This window comes from Populus nigra, chromosome 11 (assembly GCF_951802175.1).
Source record: "Populus nigra chromosome 11, ddPopNigr1.1, whole genome shotgun sequence".
Lineage (NCBI taxonomy): Eukaryota > Viridiplantae > Streptophyta > Magnoliopsida > Malpighiales > Salicaceae > Populus > Populus nigra.
Window position 1 is genome coordinate 13,596,614 of NC_084862.1, and position 20,631 is coordinate 13,617,244.

At 33.7% G+C, this 20,631-nt stretch overlaps 1 protein-coding gene across 10 annotated transcripts; it reads left to right on the forward strand.

Annotated features, from left to right (window-relative positions):
• The first annotated feature begins 1,581 nt into the window (after positions 1 to 1,581).
• On the forward strand, positions 1,582 to 12,347 carry LOC133667977 (probable DNA helicase MCM9). Of its 10 annotated transcripts, none has more exons than XR_009833606.1 (22): positions 1,582 to 1,802; positions 1,888 to 1,990; positions 2,089 to 2,188; positions 2,281 to 2,419; positions 3,114 to 3,180; positions 3,607 to 3,781; positions 4,550 to 4,649; positions 5,119 to 5,216; positions 5,420 to 5,485; positions 5,682 to 5,774; positions 6,766 to 6,882; positions 7,605 to 7,677; positions 7,842 to 7,908; positions 9,077 to 9,158; positions 9,418 to 9,539; positions 9,630 to 9,697; positions 10,115 to 10,224; positions 10,321 to 10,368; positions 10,436 to 10,588; positions 11,136 to 11,305; positions 11,538 to 11,777; positions 12,116 to 12,347. XR_009833606.1 is itself a non-coding variant. In XM_062087701.1 (21 exons), exons 1-20 carry the CDS (start codon positions 1,651 to 1,653, stop codon positions 11,222 to 11,224), a joined length of 2,022 nt encoding a protein of 673 aa, XP_061943685.1. In that variant the 5' UTR covers positions 1,582 to 1,650; the 3' UTR covers positions 11,225 to 11,256; positions 12,116 to 12,347. The 10 variants fall into 10 exon arrangements, 4 of the variants coding, with proteins under 4 accessions (XP_061943685.1, XP_061943684.1, XP_061943683.1 ...); XR_009833605.1 differs by having other exon boundaries at positions 11,538 to 11,748; XR_009833604.1 differs by lacking the exon at positions 11,538 to 11,777.
• The last annotated feature ends 8,284 nt before the right edge of the window (positions 12,348 to 20,631 follow it).

A 20,631-nucleotide genomic window follows, 5' to 3' on the forward strand; every position in this document is an offset into this window, starting at 1 on the left:
TTAAGAATGTGATTGCGGTTGTAATTTAAAATATTTTTTACTTAAAAATATATAAAAATAATATTTTCTTATGACTTTAACTAGTAAAAACAATCTAAACATATAAGAATAATTAATTTTTTTTAACAAATTTAAATTTTTAAAAAATGTAATTTCAACTGTATTTTCAACCTGTCTCCCGGGCAGCTTCAATGAAATCCAAAATCTTGCCTCTCTATAAAAGAAACTAGAGTCCTGCCCATAAAATCAGCTGTGCCCCAAAAGACAATCAGGATAATAGGACAAAATGTCTGCATCACCCAATCACAGCAGAACAGAGAGCCCAGGAACCTGCCAGCAGTTACTACCCGAAGAAATCCATAGCGGTCCTCTGGTTTATTTAAAATAAAAAAAAAATAGAAAGAATAGCTGTGTGGTTGTTTTTTAAAGTGTTTTTTTATTTAAAAAGATATGTTAATAATATTTTTTTATTTTTTAAAAATTATTTTTAACATCAACATATCAAAATAATTTGAAAACATCAAAAAAATATCACTTCAAAGTAAAAAAAATTTTTAAATTTTTTCAGAAATACTTTTAAAAAACACTTCCAATCAGGAATTAAGTATTTGTTGACCAGAGGAGATGTGTCTGTGAAGAAAAAACTCTGCTATTTCCGCAGCAGGAAAGCTTTTAAAATTGTTAAAATTATAATTTCTGAAAATAGTTTTTGAAATGGAAAACTGAAGGAAGTTTACCGGTGATGACAATGGATGATCTCAGGCGAAGCCATTTGCTATCCATTTCTCGAAGAACTGGACTCAGTTGTGCCTCAACATCACCCCTATACATCATATGGTTTCCCGGAACTGCAGCATATAATATATTCTTAGTATATTGTCCAAAAAATATCAATTTAAGGTCGGTATTAATTGTTTTTAAATGTAAAAATAATATTAAAAATATGTAGAATATTTTAAGCAATTTAGTTCTAATAATCATGCTAAAAAACATTAATTTAAAATTATTATTTTTTAGAAACATGGTTGGATTGGACAAATAAATATGATCTTTGAGGAAAGGGGTTTTCGAGGATGCTTATATTTCTAGTTTTAGGTGCTTTTTTAAATATATTAAATTAGTATTTTTTTTAATAATTTTAATGTAATTATATAAAAAATAAAAAATTATTTTATATATTTTTAAATAAAAAATTATTTTAAAAATAATTTTTACTACAATTCTAAACCAGCAACTAGTGATGGAAGAAAATTTTTTATCTCCTAAATTTTGTTGTTAGAGATCCAAGTTTCAGTTAAGAGAGTGATGGCTATAATGATTTTGTTTTTTTTTAATTCAATTATAAAATTATAATATAAAATATAAAATATTTTTAGTTATTAAATAAAATATAATAATAAATTTATAAATAATTTATATTTTTTATTGATTTTTTTAACATATTAAAAATATTAAATATATAAAATATTATAAACTTATAAACTTTAAAAATATATTTTTTAAAAGAATGGATTAAAGAAAGAGAGTACTAAATAACCCTACTTATAATATCATTTCCTACTTAAAAGACCCAAAATAACATTTAAAAAATAAAACCAAAATTCATTGAGAAGGTGAGTGAAGGAACTGAGCGGGAAAATTCAGCAAACCATGAAACCGGTCAATGAATCCGAAAGCATGGAGAAGGAAGAAGACAGTGAAGTGAAGTCCTTAGCTGAGTTTCTGATGACCCATCACTCTGAACAGCTTCATTCCATAGTCGTCTCTCCAGACCCTAAGCTTCATTACCCTCTCTACATCGAGTATGCCATCCATTTACATTCTAAGTTCAAACCCTTCTTTGTTTTTCATAAAAAGTTTGGCCCTTGATTTTGTTCTCTGTTTCAGTTTTACAGATTTGCTGAACGATAATTCTCGACTTGCTCATCTTGTTTTGGCTCAGCCAACTGTGTACTTGCTGCTTTTCGACCGGGCTGCCTTCTGGGCTCATGTATGATTTTCTTTTCCTTTGTTATTTTTACCAATTTCATTGAATTCATGTTCTTAGTAGTTATAATGGTAAATTGAGAATTTTGATCTGGGCTGTAGAAAATTGTGATCAAGGGTTTGAAATTCGGGGAGAAAGGGGTTGAGAAGAAGTTCATTCATGTGCGGATTAATGTATGTGGATCTCCACTTGAATGCCCTGGTACGGTTATGGTTTTGTTTCTTGTCAATTTTTTTTTTTAATGTTTTTGGATGGGATCATTGATTGGTTTGTTTTGGTTATGGGGTTCGTAGAGACGTTTCCGAGCATTGGGCGTGTGAGAGTGAAGCATCGCGGAATTCTTCTCACTCTTAAGGGGACTTTAATCAGGTCTGGAGCGATTAAGATGTATGAAGGGGAAAGGATGTATCAGTGTCGGAAATGCAAGCATGTGTAGGTTTATTTTTTTGTTTGCTTGCTTATGTTTTTGTCTAAGTTTCCTTTAGCTTAAGTTTATTGGCCTAGTCCATGGCTATGTATAGGTTTTGGAGGGAAAAGGGTAAGGTTTTCTTGTTGATTTAGTTTATTCTTGGGTTTTGTGAAGAACGGGAATTTTCCTACAAGACCATGAGTGACTTGCTTATGTAAATGGATCAGAATCCAAAAATTTATTTAAGGTTGTTTCTCATCTGATTGACTTACATTGACAAATGCTGAAATCGTGTAGATTGGTGTGAATTGCTGGAGTCAGCTTATTGTTTTTAGGAAAATCACTATGTGTTTATTTAGATAAGAGAAGCTCTTTTAAAGGAGCTCTTGTCAGGTGACTCAGAGAAATCCAGGCTTAACATGGGTTAAGGTCCTGGAGTGGGATTACTTTTAGATGGTTTAACATGTTTTATTGCAAATAACATTTATATGATTTTTTCTTGAGATACATGACCAAGAAATCTCTTACTATAATTGCATTCTCAATCAGAAAATTTTCCTTCAATTTTTTGTTTCAAACAAACATTTCACTGGTGAATCCAATGGGCATACCTTCTAGGTGCTATATCAATTTTCATTTTTTCACCAAATTTGATTTCATTTAGGGGGAAAACGGAATTTGTGTGCCAGTTTTTGAGCCAACATTCTTCTTGTGCAGTTTCCCGGTTCACCCTGAGTTGGAAAGTAGAAACTCCATAACACTACCTTCGTTTTGCCCTTCTCAGGTTTATTGTCTCTATCCTTGATTTTCTCTTGTTAATTCTTATCCCAGTGCAATTTTGCAAGGTTTGCGGACAACACATAGAAAGTAGTTTGCAACACCCTTTTGACAGCATATTATTGAGCACAATTATGAAGCTTCATGCTTAGTCTTTTCCTAATTCATGCTGATACCATTGGCATCTGCGGTGTAATTCTTTGGACTGACATCTTTAATCTTTTATTGTATTGCATTAACGTTATGGAATTATAGATTGAAGGATAAGCTTACTCTTTCTGTTGTACCTTTTCAGGGTGAATTTTAGAATTTATTGATATCTTTCAGTACATGATTTACAACAAGGCATTAGTTGGTCTTTTGTGGTAGATGTAGTCTCTTTTGGTGTCATGAACTTTGTGTTCGATCACTAATCCACTGTATCCAATGACAGAGGTCTAAATCCTGTGAAGGCACGAGGTTCGACTGTGTCGATGAATCTGTAATACGCCATGATTACCAGGAAATCAAAATCCAAGAGAGCACACAGGTGTTGGGTGTTGGGGTCATTCCTCGGTCAATTCCTGTTATTCTCATGGATGATCTTGTTGACATTGTAAAAACAGGAGGTACCAATTTCAAGGAAGCCTTGTATTCCAGTTCTTAAGATTTGCTTTCTTGAATTGCTAATATGAACTTGTGCATTAATTAAAATGACGTGAAATCAAGCTGGGACTTGTTCTATCTTTATTAACCGTTAAAAAATATGAAAGATTCATTTCTTAATTCTGCTTTGATTTATCCATTCAGATTACTAATGTTTTTTGGAAAAGTGCATTTTGTATTAAAATGACTATTTTCAATACGTATGTCTTGGTTGCTTGGAACATTGAGCTTCTAAATCCAATTTTTGTCGTGATTCTCAGCATTTATTGTCTATTTCTTGTTAATCTGGAGATGTTAAATCTCATTCTGTATTTAACCTGAATTTATTGTAAAACCTAAGCATTGATGATATATATTTTTTTATCATATTTTTTAAAAAACATTTCTGGGATATTGGTCCATAATAAATACCTTTACCAAACATGACTTTATGATGTATATGTGTATGCTACCTGTATGATTTTTTTTTCCAATTTATCTAAAGTAATATGATCTTTTAAATTCTTTTTTTGTTAAGAAATAACTACGACAAAACTACTTAATAGGTTCATTATATTATTAAAGAATAACATTTGGAAATTTACCTTGGCATTCTTGTTTCAGTATCTGCTTCTTGTCCTTTCATATTAACCCTGTTTTATACATTGTTTTGGAATACCAAAAGGAGTCCCTCATTTCTGTGTGGATGGGGTGTGGTGAATTGGGGCATTATGGATATGTTTTTGTTGCAGATGATATCATTGTTACTGGGATTTTGACTGCAAAATGGTCTCCTGATTTAAAAGATGTTCGACCCAATCTTGATCCTATATTAATTGCTAATTATGTGAGGTAATGAGATCTTTCTTATGGGTTCTATCTTATTCTGTCTACTGAAGTTATTGTGGGCTTGTACCTTTGTTAAGTATTTGGCAGCCAAACTCTATCTATTGATGCATCTGCTGCTTCACCCTGTAGATAACTTATCATTTTACACCACTTTCCACAGTCACACCCCTGAAGACTTGCTTCTGAGTGCATGCTTTCTTAGTGTCCATTGTCTTTTGCTTTCCTAAGAGTGCAGTTATTGTTCTTTCATCCTTTCATTCTCTTAATTCTCTCCACAATATTCTCAGTTCCTGCTGTTTTTTAATTTATTTCTTGACCAAACCTTTTCTTTTAAATTCTTAACTGTGAAAGTGGAATCTACAGCAGTATAGCCCATTTTGAGCACATGTGGAAGTGTTTCTAGAATATATCCCTGCCATAATATTAAATCTGTATCCTTTTCCTTCAAATTTTGTCTCTCTGTTGTTCTCAGGAGAACTAACGAGCTGAAAGCAGATATTGACATCCCAAGTGATGTTATAATGAAATTCAAGCAGTTCTGGTCAGATTTCAATGATACTCCTTTGAAAGGTAAAAACTATTTGCAATGTTCTTATCTTTAAGATGTTTATGTAGAGTAGTAGTTCATCTTTATAACCGTTTATGAGAAATACTGAGATAACACTCCTTGGATGTTATCCTTTCTTTTGACTTATTGCATATGATTTTACTGTTAGATTTGGTCCTTTAGCTTATTTTTTCTATTTCAAGTTTTTAAATGAGCTTGGTATCAGGGAGAAATGCCATTCTGCGAGGTCTCTGCCCCCAAATTTTTGGACTCTTCACTGTGAAGCTTGCTGGTATGTTGTCATTTTGTGTCATTCCATTCTATTGTTCTAAAAGATGGAAGTCTGATTGTATTACACTACTTTAACATTTGTGAAACTGATGATTATGTGGATTGAATATAATTATGCAATGATGCATGTTTTCTCATGTGTTAGAATTCTTCATCATTGTTTACTTGAATGACACATTGACATTCCTTAAATTTAGTTGCATTAACACTTATTGGAGGGGTGCAACATGTTGATGCTTCTGGTTCAAAGATTCGAGGAGAGTCTCATTTGCTTTTGGTTGGTGATCCAGGTGAATTTTCCTCTTTTACTGGTACATGTATATTTATTTTATAACAAGAATTGATTCCTTGAATTCTACTTAAATTGGAAAATTTGCCTTATGCTTCATTTTTTGAGTTAGTTGCATGATTGTTTTTGTTGGAATAAAATTTATTTTATCTATGGGAAGACTGTTGAACTAAGTTAATGTATAGCATATAAGAAGAGTTATGCATTTACCTGGCAGTAAGCAATGGTGGATTAGGCATTACAGGTGATTGCTGATCGCTTTCCTAATGTGTATCAAAACTGGATGATAGCTCAAATACTCTCATTGTTCACATATATTTCTGAAATTTGCCATGAGTTGACATGCATTTTATTGGTTTTAAGCTGCAAGACTAATCTGTGATATAATGCCTTGCATTGGGAATTTGGGATTCATTTACCCTGCCAACACATCTTATACTTTTGTTAAGACACAATCCCCTGCTGGGAACGTGTGCAAAGAGATCCAACAATCATGTGCTTTGTTTGCCCATCCATTCATCCTTTCAATGAAAACTAGGAAAGCAGAAAAAGCTCGAACAAGATTAAACCAATTTCTCCAATTATGTGAGTGAGATGTTCCACATGGTTCTGTTTAGGTACACCATACATATTATAGAGTGAAGTGAGATCTACCTTCGAGTTCCTGATATAAATGTTTATTGTCTGAGCTGTAAGTGAGATAGTCTGTGCGGTTCTGTTTAGGTACACAATACATATTACAGAGTAAAGTGAGATATACCTTTGAGTTCCTGATATAAATGCTTTTTATCTGAGCTGTGTGATGTAGTTGTTATGATTAATGACTCTTGCATAAATCTGTACTTTGAACTTAAAATCTGACCTTGTCCATAATGATTGTTTGGCTTTAATAGACTACAAGTTTCATTATGCATAAATTAAATTCCTTGATTATTATGATGCCATCTGAAAATAAATAATAATGCTTAGACAATATGGAATTAATCTCACAGGTACAGGGAAGTCTCAGTTCTTAAAATTTGCTGCAAAGCTGAGCAACCGGTCTGTTATCACTACTGGGTTGGGGAGTACTAGTGCAGGATTAACTGTCACTGCAGTCAAGGATGGAGGTATTTCTATTCTCTGAAGCTAAAAATATTGGAACTTTGTCCATAGTTGTAACAGTTTCTTCCACTGATTCCCTGTTCTCTATTAATCTGAAATTACCTAAATGGGTTAAATTCTTGAACTCAATTTGGTATTTTACTATTAGCTTCTAAAGCCTTCCAAGGAATCAATGTTGCTGAAAAAATTTCTGCTCATGACAAGTGTGTGCTTGGGATTGTGGTACGAGTGCTTTTCAATTGAAAATACATCAAAATGATTTTTTTTTCAAATTTGTTTTTCATTCTTGACATCAGTACATCAAAACCATTCAAAAACATCTAAAAATGCTTTTTTGGGTGAAAAACAATTTGAAAGCCATTTTAAAAAACTGATTGTAACACAAGAAAAAACACACTAAAAAAGAAATGTTATGATGGAAATCACATGGTCAGTTAGGATGCGCTTTGTTATATATGTTGTGCACTATCTTTTCATGTTTTTCTGACATCTACTAAAGATAAATATTCTTGGATCAAAATTTGGCATTTTAAGAAAATACGATAACAGTTTTTTCCTGTTTATGCTCCGTTGCTGAATTGATATTTTGGCCATTGCCTGGAATCTGGTATCTTTCGTTTGAGGAACACTGATTGTTATCCATGGAGAATACTAGCATGCCATATAAATGAAATTATGCATTATTTTGAAATCTCGAAGGACTAATCAATGTCTTTGATGTAAATAGGGGAGTGGATGTTGGAAGCTGGAGCCCTTGTTCTGGCAGATGGAGGGCTTTGTTGCATTGATGAATTTGACAGGTAATCTCAGCATGAAACCACTCTTGATTAAAACTTGTAATTTTGTATTCAATACAGATCACCAAAGATTTGATTTGCAGAACTGATCACCAATAACAGAATAGTTTTCCACCGATTATGCTTATGAGTGCTTGATATTGAGCTAAACCAACTTCTGTTGGCAGCATGAGGGAGCATGACAGGGCAACGATACATGAAGCAATGGAGCAACAGACTATAAGTGTTGCTAAGGTTGCTCCTCTGTTTTTTTTTTTTTAAATATATTTACTTTGATGTCTAAATTTGATTGCAGAATGTAATATAATGTTGTCTCATTTGTCTGTCACAAGTATTCATTTGTTCTTGAAATATCATCTTTTATAGAAACCATCCCATAGGTCTTCAAACAAGAGATTGTTATTTGAAATTTACGTTCAATATGCCCCAACAATTAAGATATCCTCCTTTTCAAGCCCCATCGTGTAGCCCAAAATCTGTTAGCCTTGCAATAATTCTCTTTCACACAGCATATAGAATATGCATTGACTAAAACTTCTGAAAATAATGTAGCAATTGCTATGTTAACTTCTAATGCTCTGTAGAATTCTGCCTTGATTGAGTGATGGAAAATGAAGAAAAATGATATGGGAATTAACATTTGATTGCTTAAGATGGAGGCTTGTTTGAGATTCTTAGAAGTATCAATATCTACCATTTAGCTGGGTTTTTTTAAAAAGAAACAGGGGAGAAGCTTTAACCCAAGACTTCTTAAACGAGAGGGATAGGGGTGGCAATTGAGCCACATGCTCATTGGTTATTTAAATAAAGTCTGTTTTACAAATAATATGGTTATATCTCCTATCTAGTGGGTTGTACTGTTGTTTAGTTTCCCTATAGGATTTGGCTTACATATTTCTATATGCATTATGTCCATGAATAGCACCCTAGTTAAACATTAGAAAGAAACTCTTGTTCAATCAGTACAGTTTTCGGTTTCACCTAAACAAGGAACTGTAGGAAGTTTCTCAGGCTCCTCTTACTCCATGATCAATTGATAATATAGAAGATTGATAAATGAGTTTTCAGAGATTTGGTTCTCATGAGTTTTGGAGGTTGTTTCCTTAATGTTCATAAATTGGTTCTGCATCATTTAGGGTGGAAGAAATACAGATCATATTGATGACAGAAAATACATGTTGTATCATCACGTCATGTGTCATAGATGTTATCACGCATCAAATTTTCATACATGTATCCATGGCCCCTAGGGCTATACTACTGTATGCTTTATATGCTTTCAGTATTCTGTTTGAGATTCTCTGAAATTTCTTTTTATCATTTTTTATTAGTTGTTCTTGTCTATTGACTGCTTGGTCTTAAGCTTGAATCCAATTTTGTATTTGTTCTTTTTTTTTTCCAGGCTGGTCTTGTTACTACTTTAAGTACTAGGACAATTGTCTTTGGTGCAACAAATCCCAAAGGACAGTATGACCCTGATCAATGTATCACTTCCGTCTACTCAATTAATCAAACTAAATTGTGTCATCAAGAAAAAGAAAAAAAGGAAGAATATATTAACCAATTGGTTGTCACTGGCCGTTTAAATTTGTTTACCCACCTATGTGATTTGGAGGCTGAAATCACCCTTATCACCTCTATTGTTGGACATTGTTTGAAACGTTACTTTGCTTTCTTCAACACCCCCCCCTCCACACACACACACACAAGTGATAGTATTGCTTTGTCCTTAACTTAATCTAGCTCTCTCTGTCAACACTGCACTCTCGAGACCATTATTGAGCAGATTTGACATTGTTTTGGTCCTCTTGGATACGAAGAATCCTGAATGGGATGCTGTTGTATCGTCTCACATTCTCAATGAGGTGATGTGGAAATCAAATATGGGTTCAATGTTATGTCATAAAGCAACTGACTCATTTAAAACCTCACTGTTTTCTGGAACTTATTTGTAGGGTGAATCAAACAAAGGAGATCATGATGAAGATTTGGGTAATATCTGGCCATTTTCTATGCTTCGCAGGTAAAATACTCTTTTGGTTCAATAGTAAATGGAGAGAGAGTAGAGCATAGTGGTCATAATTGACTGTCTGGTGACTGGGGACTCAGGTCAACAAGACAACTTTTCTAGGGAATCATTTAACTCCCATGCTTGGAGGGTGACATTGCACCTCTCCTCCCTGTTTTGGAGTGAAATGTTATCATTCATGATTTTCCTGTTTCTTTTGTATTCTAAATTAGTTAAATGGGGGATTTGATGTTACTCTGGTAACATTTTGTCCCTGCCAACTTAAAGAGAGAATTCTGGCGTAACTGTCTTTGAGACACACACACACGCACGCACGCACGCACATTTGTGTTTCAATTAAGCACATTATGCTGAATAACCTGTTCCTGTTTCAGAAAGGCAAGTGCTCAGCTTCTTCAAAACATATTGCAGGTATATTCATTTTGTTAAGGGGTACTTCAGGCCTGTGCTTACCAAGGAAGCTGAAAAGGTTATTTCAAGTTATTATCAACTCCAACGAAGATCTGCAACTTATAATGCAGGTTCCTCAGTAAATTACTCTTTCAAGCCTATTATTATTTTTGCTTTTTTATTTTTCCTTTTATTGTATCGTACCATTTCTAATTTCTAATTTGTAGCAAGGACTACCGTGCGCATGCTGGAAAGTTTGATACGCCTAGCTCAAGGTATTTCAATATTTATGTTGATTATTTGTCCATTAAATTATCAGAATTTGACTTCTCCATGTTGCAGCACATGCAAGACTTATGTTCAGAAATGAGGTCACTCGGATAGATGCCATTATGGCAATTTTATGTATCGAATCATCTATGACTACATCAGCCATTGTTGACAGTGTTGGGAATTCCCTGCACTCAAATTTCACAGAAAATCCTGATGAAGAATGTATCCTTGTTAGCAATCTGGGCATGCTTAACTGTACATACAAGCTTGCAAAAACTGTGATTGGCTGGTATCTATCACAGCATTTATTTGTGCATGCTAAATATTATTACTGAGTGAAAGATGTTTGGTTTTCCCAGCATGATGATGCATGAATTTGTTCTCTAGTTAATTATTCTCACTACACTTTCTCTTTTATGAAAAATTAGTTCCCTCTTTGACAGCATTCAACTATTTTGCTAGAATTTTAGACACTTCTTTGTAGAGGCCTATCAAAAGAGTAGGTGGAGAATCCTATAGAAAGTTTCTCTGTAAAATTTCTTGGTACATGAGCTTGGCCACTTGAACCAATTTTTGTCCAACACCAAGCTTCTATAGTCCTTTCTCTTGTTTAAAGTAGTAAAGGATTTCTTTCTTTCTGTTGTTTAAATGACATAAAGATTACTGTATGTTCATTTTACAGATCATGATGCATATTCATGTTGATCCATCCATAGTTATCTAACTCTTAAATGCATGGTATTGAATCTTAACTACACCTAATACCTAGATGCCAAGCAGGAGGGACTAATACTTGAAAAGTTGAGATCGTTTGATGAGTTTTCTGATGTTAACATCATAGACGGATTGTCTAGATGACAATACAGAAAGCAAAAGCATCTTCACCAGCAGTATGATTTCATTCCCACCTGCTTTTCATAATCAAGCATTTATCCTAAGGTGACTGCCATTTTGTTTTGTAGCTTTTTCCGTGACTATATTACTGCTTGACATACATTCATTGAAATGTTAATTATTGTATAGAGTTTGGCAATGGTCAGATTAAGTAGACGTGGAATTGCTTTTTATGCTTATTTAACAAAAGTTATAATTTAAGTGCGTAGTAGAACATGGAAAATCATATTTGAATTCACAGGAGGGGTTTAACCTGATTTCATTCCATTTTTTCTAGGAAGACAAAAAAGTAGGATGCAGCACGTGGAATTTCAAGGAGCTGAAGTGATTTTCAGAGAATACTACATTTTGATTGAGGGAAACTATGTGTGGGAGAAGTAGAAGCTGGGAGGAAAGAAAATGAAGGAGAGGAAAACATAAAATCAATGCATCTCTCTTTTTTGGAACAACCATGAGGGAAAATAGAGGGAGAAGATTTTGCCCCATAGGTTCACATTTACCATTGTTTAATTTCCAAGTGAGAGGAAACCTAGTAAAATTTCTAGTGTCATTGACAAGTTACAACATGGTAGTTTAAATTAAGGAATATGTTAGTACTTCTATATCTTGTCAATTGTTTCCTTGAAGTATTTATTGTTTCGAGTCGAGAAAACCACATGCAAACATAACTTGCATTGAATGAGAGATGTCTAACCATATGATATAGTATCTTACTATCATTTGATTGAGCAGTTTTCCTTGTTATTCATCTGATTGATTGATGATTTTGGATGAAGGTTTCCTTGTTTGTTGTTGTGTTAACTTTTAGTCAAATCATGAAGCTTTGTGTGATCTTTTAATGAATGTTATTGCCAGGTTGAGGAGCCACAAGTTGTCAATACCTTCAAGAAATTAAGATCAATCAGAGAACAAGATTTGGTGACAAGATTGTACTCCATCCAATATCTTTCTTGGAATATCTTCCAGGAAATGCTTGATTTACATGTATATTAGACCAAGACCTAGGAAAAATGTATGATTGTGATCATTATAACAAGATGGCGTACTAGTAGTACACTAAATAAAGGTATGATTTGCTAACCATAAATTTCACCATGTTTCTTGTTTATTTGAAGGTTAGATGTAGCTTTTTCTGCTCTTTAGTGCTATAAGCCAAAGTATATTTTTGTAAATGTTGGCGAATATAATAGAAGCCTAAAATTGCATGGACCCGAAAGAATACGTTGTCAGGTTCAGGTTTGTAAAAACGCTTACTTGAGATACTAGGGTAATGGTGTAGATTAATGAACCATGAACATAAACGACGATAATTGGACCCCAGAGAACGAAACAGTTGTGCTTTGAGGAAATTTCTCCGTTTTGTTTTCCTCCGTTTTTCTCTTTCCCCAGTTGTGGTTTATTTGAGCCTAAAAGAGGAGGCTTTAGCAGTTTTGGAGCCTGTTGGAAAAAAGTTTTGGTGCTTTAGCAGTTTTGGTGCTTGTCAGACCATGAGTTTGTGCAAAATTTTGCATGTTCTTCATTCACTATGGCTGTTGTGTCTAATTCGATTTCACGAAAACCTTGTTAAAGAGAAATTGTGATTTGTCGTTTGTTGATAACAGATAACCTAAATGCAAAATGCTGATAGCTTGCTAATGGCAGACTGTTCAATTGCAGTTTCCAGGTACCAATTTGTAGTACGAGAGGCAATATTCTGGTTTAAGATTTTTCCCAAGTCTTTAATTTGCTAGAAATTGGTTTAAAATATGGTTAATTAGTATATTAAAGACTAATTTAATTGTAAGGTTCACTCATAATTGGGGTTAAGAATTTCTTCAAAATAGATATTGTAACATGGAAAATTAAGATATTTAAATTGTGAATGAAAGAGAAAATCAAAAGGGTACTCTTCTATTATATACTAGTTTTGTGAATAGTCTATATATATATTTTATTTCCTATTATGTTGCTGTGACATGTAATCTTATATAATAGGTCCAATTTTTATGTTTCTGATTTTTCTTAAGCCTTCTTCTTGAAAATAAAGTACTGGAGAGTTGTTGGGTTCTTTTGTATTTGATTTTGGTGCCTACCTTGTAAATACACTCTTCAACCACTTGACATTGTTCTCACACAATATTGTCTAATAGCTAATTAATCGAAAGATCATTTGAACTCTTTGTTAAATCTAATTCAACTCTTGATTTTTTAATTTTTATTTTGATCCATCAAACTATCTGGTCAAGGTAATTAATTCATTGTCTCCATTAATAGGGTTTCATGGAATTCCATACATTATAACATTTAAATTAATATAGGAAGTATGTATTACGTTGTGAAGTTTATATCCCGTATATTAATTAAACAAATTAAATTTTGTGAGATTTTTAAAATTTTGAACAAATCTTAATAGATAATAATAAACTGGTTATGATATTTATTTTATATTTTAAAACAAGATAAAAATATAATTTTGTTTTATTAGAAAATATGCATGAAAATTTTAGAATTTGATTGTATGCGTGAAAACAAAACATCTCTCTCTCTCTCTCTCTCTTTTTAAATAAAGTTCATTTTTAAAATTTTGAATTTTTCATGGGGAAAAAAAATCAGATATTTTGATATCAGATTCATATTTTACACTGTAATAAGTCTATGACCCAATATTAAACAAAATTATTAGAAAAATGCGCGACAAACCCATAAATAATTGCAAAATGGTCTTTTAATTTTTTTTGTTATATATATATATTATTTTTTAAAATGAATGGGATGGACTAGACTTAAAGTCTAGGCTCGACCTGACCAGACTAGACTAGGTTGGGTCGACTAACAACCCAACATTCTTTTATCTTTTCTATAAATTAGACTGGACCTGACCCAACATTCTTGGCTGGGCTGAAACAAGTCCAGCCTAACACAACTTAGTCACTAGCCAGCCAGCCTAGTGACTAAGTTGCATTGTAAAAAGTAGAATGTGAATTATAATTCACGTTCTACATGTTTACATGTAGAAGAAGAAAAAGAAAAACAAGGCGGGGATGAATATGGTTACTTGGCATGAAGGTGGCTGGTTTGTGGATGTGTTGGGAGGGTTGACGTGAGGCTGATGGCGGCGTTGGTAGCGAGGACACAACGGAGGAAAAGAAGAATAAGGCTGGCAGATGAAGAAAAAATTGGGAGGCTAATTTTTTGTGTGTACTTTGCACTTCAATTTCTTGTCCTTTAATACTCGAAATCCACTCATAGAGGATGGAAGAGGGACATCTTGTCTTTATCGTGGATCAATCTTGGCTCTTGATTTAAGCGAGAAGGATCCCAACCGTTGGCTCAAAGGTGTCATCATGATCTTTGAAAAATTAGGCTGCTAGGGATTCTCGGGTGGACCTCTTTAGGGCGGCATCGCGATAATTGTAGGAGCAATTAGCCGACAAGAATTATACTGGTGTAAGATCCCACATCGGAAGCGAGCGTCCAGAGCCAGGGCCTTATAAGTGGTGCTGGTTCCTAACATGTTGTACGCGTTTTGGAGCAGGCGTGGCTACCAAGAACAAAACCGTGAGGGGGACCTAGGTGGAAGCCCTGGTAATGGGTGGACTGGGAGGCCCAAAGCGGACAATATACAGCATGTTGGGCCACGCCGTTACATTTGGTATCAGAGCCGAGGACGACTAGTCTTAAGGTGGGGGGATTGTAAGATCCCACATCGGAAGCGAGCGTCCAGAGCCAGGGCCTTATAAGTGGTGCTGGTTCCTAACATGTTGTACGCATTTTAGGGCCATGTGTGGCTACCAAGAACAAAACCGTGAGGGGGATCTGGATGGAAGCCCTGGTAATGGGTGGACTAGGAGGCCCAAAGCGGACAATATACAACATATTAGGCTAGGCCGTTACAACTGGGGTGTAGTACAAGGTCACACCATCATAGTGATGCATGGTTTGTCAAGTTTGGTTGAGAGATGAAGCATTAAATGTTCTGAAAAAATTGTCATCCGAGCAGTATTTTTAGGTAAAAAGGTAGGGGATGATGAACAATCTTTCTTGTTTTTGTTTGGTCAAAATATGTCGTTTCATTTAATTAAAACAATGTTGTTTTGGCTTTATGGTTTTAATTAGGGATTTGACTAAAATTCAATTTAGTTTTTTGACTTTTGATTTTTTTTAATTACATCCCTAATTGACTTCGAACTTTTATTTTATGCAATTTTATCTCTGCCAAACTTCAATGTTAACCTTGAATTTCAGAGCCTTTTTCATTGTGGTGTTTGATTTTGGATTTATGCAAATTGATCATCAATTGACCATTAAATTTTTAATTTCTTTAATTTCATGCTTGTCTTCAATAGAATTAAGTCTCTGAACTTTAGTGCCCTTTCCAAAGAGGTTATTGAATGTTAATTTCTTCAATTTAACTTCTAATTGACCTAAAACTTTGTTTTTCTTGCAAATTTACCCATGATTTTAATTAATTGACTTTGTAAAAACTAAGTTTGGTCCTCTAAAATTCTAGTGTTCTCAATTAAGCTCAAATTGGGCTCCCAAACTTAATTTTTCACCTATTAAGTCTCTAATAAAATTAATTTGACCTATTAAAAGTATAATTAAGACCTTGCACCTAATTAAATCTTTTAATTTGACCCAAATTAATTCTTAAACATAATTAAACTTTTAATTTAGCCTATGATTAAATCAAATTGGCCTATTAAAAATCTAATTATGTCCATGAATTTAATTGTTTTTATGCAGATTCATCCAATAATCAATTAATTTGATCTTAAATCTGAATAGTTTCTACAATCTTAAATACAATAAGGTATGATTAGGCTCTCAATTTCATCCAATACTCCAACATGATTCTTCTACATATATATATATATATATATATATATATATATATAATTGACAATGTTGTATGATTAACATTGAATACTTTATTGATCGCAATAAACATTAGCATTTTTAGAGGCATGATTTAGATAAAAAAAAAAAAACACACACACACATATATTTTGACTGTCACTTATATCTTTGAACTAATTTATATGTCAATTGATCCAACCACTGAATAACTAGACGAATTTATAGGAAATTTATTTTCTATACCATCATTTGAAATTAAATATTTATAGTTAAAGATGAAATACACTTCCTTAACCATCGTCACCAACGTAATGGTGTTGCTTTGATATTAGTTTCCAAGCTTACAGAATAGTGTAAATCTCCTGACGAGGGAATTCTTGAACAACCACTATAAAGTGAGAATTAAATCATTTTTTGTTCAGTTTTCTCCAAGACATGTTAATATGATTAAAAAAAGATAGATATGATTACTTCAAACCTACAAATCATATATGTTAATCCTTATATATGCGTGTACCACGAGAACAGACAAATGCTAAAAAAAGTGCAAAAGACAAAAGGATTGGAAAAGAAAAAGCTCTAACAAGAAAAGAAAATTCTTACCGTAAGGATTTTAAAAGAAAAGCAATCATAATAAAAGAAAATTCATGTCATAATATTCTTGTCATCGAAGTCTACATACACACACACACACGAATAGAATCAAGTCATGTGAAACACATACATTATAAATATAATTTATAAATACTAAATTCAGAGGATGTACACTGTGTAATTATTAGTTGTTTATTAATTTTTAATAGGCCAATTTAATTTAATCATGGGTTAATAAAAGTTTAATTATATTTAAGAATTAATTTGGATCCAATTAAAGGATTTAATTAAGTGCAAGGACTTAATTATACTTTAAATGAGTTAAATTAATTTTCTTGGGGATTTAATTGGAGAAACATTAAGTTTGAGAGTCTAATTTGGGCTTAATTGAGAAGGTTGAAATTTTAAAGGACCAAACTTAATTTTTACAAAGCCAATTGGTTCAAATCAGGGGTGAAATTAAAAGAAAATCAAACATTTAGGGTCAATTAGGGGTCACATTAAAGAAAATCATAGCCAAGAACCTTTTTGTAAAAAATGTTGAACTATGGAGGCCTAATTGATTGAAATCAGGGGTCAAATTAAAAAGAATTGAAAGTTTAATGGCCAGTTGAAGATTAATTTGCATAAATTCAAGATCAAGGACCAAAATGAAAAAGATGTCAAAATACAAGGGTGATGTTGAAGTTAGGTAGGGGGAAAATTGCACAAAATTAAAATTTTAAAGCCAATCATGGGTGTAATTGAATGTAATTAAAAATCAAAAGACTAAATTGAACTTTGACCAAACAACATCGTTTTAGTTACTGTTCATCATTTTTTTTTTTTTTTTGCCTGAAAAGACTACTTGGGTGGGTACTTTTCAGGAGAATTTAATTCTTTTTTTCCCACTAAACCAGCCAAATCATATAATAACATGATTATCTAATATTTTTAGAGGCGTGATTTAGATAATAATAATAATAAAAAAAAACAAGACACACATGTGTGTATATATTTTGACTGTCACATATATCTTTGAACTAGTTTATATGTCAATTAAGACATGTCATTACAAAGTATTATCGTGGAAATTGTCGCACAATTATGAATTTAAAATAATATATCTCCTTGCAACTAAATTTTCATAAAAAAATAAAATTTTCTTTTCTTTTTTCTGTTTTTATTTTATTTATACGTGGTACTTTTTAATTGGAATTCATATATTAAGATAAAATTAATTTCTTTAGTCTGGTTAAAAATAGACTCCAAACACTGAATAACTAGACGAATTTATAGGAACTTTATTTTTTATACCATCATTTGAAATTAAATATTTATAGTTAAAGATGAAATACACTTCCTTAACCATCGTCACCAACGTAATGGTGTTGCTTTGATATTAGTTTCCAAGCTTACAGAATAGTGTAAATCTCCTGACGAGGGAATGCTTGAACAACCACTATAAAGTGAGAATTAAATCATTTTTTGTTCAATTTTCTCCAAGACATGTTAATATGATTAACAAAGATAGATAGGATTACTTCAGTTAAACAAACCTACAAATCATATATGTTAATCCTTATATATGTGTGTAACACGAGAAGAGACAAATGATAAAAAAGTGCAAAAGACAAAAGGATTGGAAAAGAAAAAGCTCTAACAAGAAAAGAAAATTCTTACCGTAAGGATTTTAAAAGAAAAAGCAATCATAATAAAAGAAAATTCATGTCATAATATCCTTGTCAGACGTCTTTATATATACACGAATAGAATCAAGTCATGTGAAACACATACATTATAAATACTAAATTTTTATGTTTCTTATTTTATTTGTTAAACTTTCCCTCTTGAAACTAAAATACTTGAGAGTTGTTGGATCCTTTTGTATTTGACTTTGGTGCCTTCCTATTAAATACACTCTTCAACCACTTGACATTATACCACATGGTTGAGAATAATAGAATGGTCTAGCTTGTGTCTTAGCCAACCTTTCTTATTTATATATATATATGGCAGAACACGACAGTAACTGTAGGGATTACAATATTGGAATAATCCTACATTAATTTCCTATTCAGATATATACATGCTATACATTCTATAATATGCCTCCTCAAGCTGAGGGTGGAGGATCGACTCGAAGCTTGAATTGAAAAGCTATACATTCGCGGAGAGATAGGTCGCACCAAGGTTATCACACCAAATGGAGGGAACCTGTAGATTTGTTAACAGATATTGAAGCTAAATGACCTCAGCAGTACCATCTGCTAAAGCTTTATACTCAACTTCAGTAGATGAGCGAGCAAGTATTGTAGACTGAACCTCAATACCTAGAAAGCAGTGAACTGCGCCTAAATCACGAAGTTTGAATTCAGAGCTGAGTAACTGTATTAGGCGATGAAGCATAGCAGAGTTGTTACCTGTAAGCAGGATATCATCAACATACACCAGAAGATAGAAGATGTTAGTGCCATCAGACAATAAATAGGGAGGTGTCAACCTTGGAGGCAAGAAAACCAATGGAGAGCAAAAAATCACTCAAACAAGTGTACCATGCCCGCGGTGTTTGTTTTAAACAATACAATATGACTTCCGCAATCTGCACACATGAGATGGGAGAGTAGAGTCAACAAAACTTGGAGGTTGTTTCATGTAGACCTCTTCAGTAAGAACACCATTGAGAAAGACATTACGAATATCAAGTTGATGAATCTTCCAATTACGCGAGACCACAATGGAGAAGACTAGGCGGACGGTGGCCTACTTAATAATCGGGCTGAAGGTTTCAGAATAATCAATGCCTTCCTGCTAAGTAAAACCTCTAGCAACGAGGCGTGCTTTATAACGCTCAACATTGCCATCGGCACGATGCTTGATCCAATACACCCATCGGCTGCCAACAATGTTCATCGAAGGATGAAAGGGAACTAAAGACCAAGTGTGATTAGAGCGCAAGGCCTTGATTTCATCACACATCGTATCATGCCAAACAAAATACCTGTCAGCAGCAGAGAAAGCAAGAGGTTCTGAAGAGGGAGAGTGCATTACCCGGGGGGGAGCAATACAGCGGTAGGGGAAGCAACTAGATTGGCTGTCTTCGGCTGCTGCGGTCGAAGAATCATAGGGTGTTTGCTGATCAAGGGCAGCGATGCTGGAGAAGAAGATGGCCATAAGATGTTCGGCTGCAGTGGATAGGAGGATAAATCGACCACAAGATCCAGGCCAGTCGAAGTGGCTGAGGAAGAATCTGTCGCAATAAGGGGATTGCCTGCAGAAACGGGACTGTCAGTAGAGGCAGAGTCGGTAGCAGCTGAGACGCTGGCCAAATGAGGAGGAGTAGAGGATGAAGTAGGGGATGTCCCATCACCAGCAGAGGAGTCATGGTGGAATATGGAATACACTGATTTGCAAGCTGTATCTGCAGCAGATTGGTTAGATAAACATGCATGTGATGATGGGCAAAGGAATGGTGGATGTTGTGGCAGGTAGGCTGTAGGGGATGAGAGGGTTGTATGGGTGGGGAACAACGATGAGTGGAGCAGATTCTGGAGGACAGTAGTGGTAGGTTAGGGTTGGGGAGGGGAGGAGACCTTTGCAATATGTTCAAAATTTTTAAATGGAAAAACATGTTCAAGAAAGCGGATATGACGGGAGATATAAATATGTTCAGATGTAATGTCAAAACACCAATAGCCAAGGTGCGAGAAGCTGTAACCAAGAAACACACATGGAGAGGAACGAAAATCCAATTTATGATTGTTATATGGACATAAAAAGGTAAAGCAGAGACACCCAAATGTACGTAAAAAATGATAATCAGGAGACCGTATAAACAAACAATCAAATGGAGATCTATTTGCAAGAATAGGAGTAGGCATGCGATTGATAAGATAAACTGAGATTTCAAAAGCATAATTCCAAAAGCGGAATGGTGCTTCACATTGCCCTAGAAAAGT

Bases quoted from the DNA above. Each gene is read 5' to 3' on its own strand.
- LOC133667977 (XM_062087699.1), top strand. From the start codon at position 1,651: ATGAAACCGGTCAATGAATCCGAAAGCATGGAGAAGGAAGAAGACAGT. The intron at 2,189-2,280 runs GTACGGTTATGG...TGGGGTTCGTAG, and splicing joins ATCTCCACTTGAATGCCCTG to AGACGTTTCCGAGCATTGGG. The intron at 3,782-4,549 runs GTACCAATTTCA...TTTTTGTTGCAG, and splicing joins TGACATTGTAAAAACAGGAG to ATGATATCATTGTTACTGGG.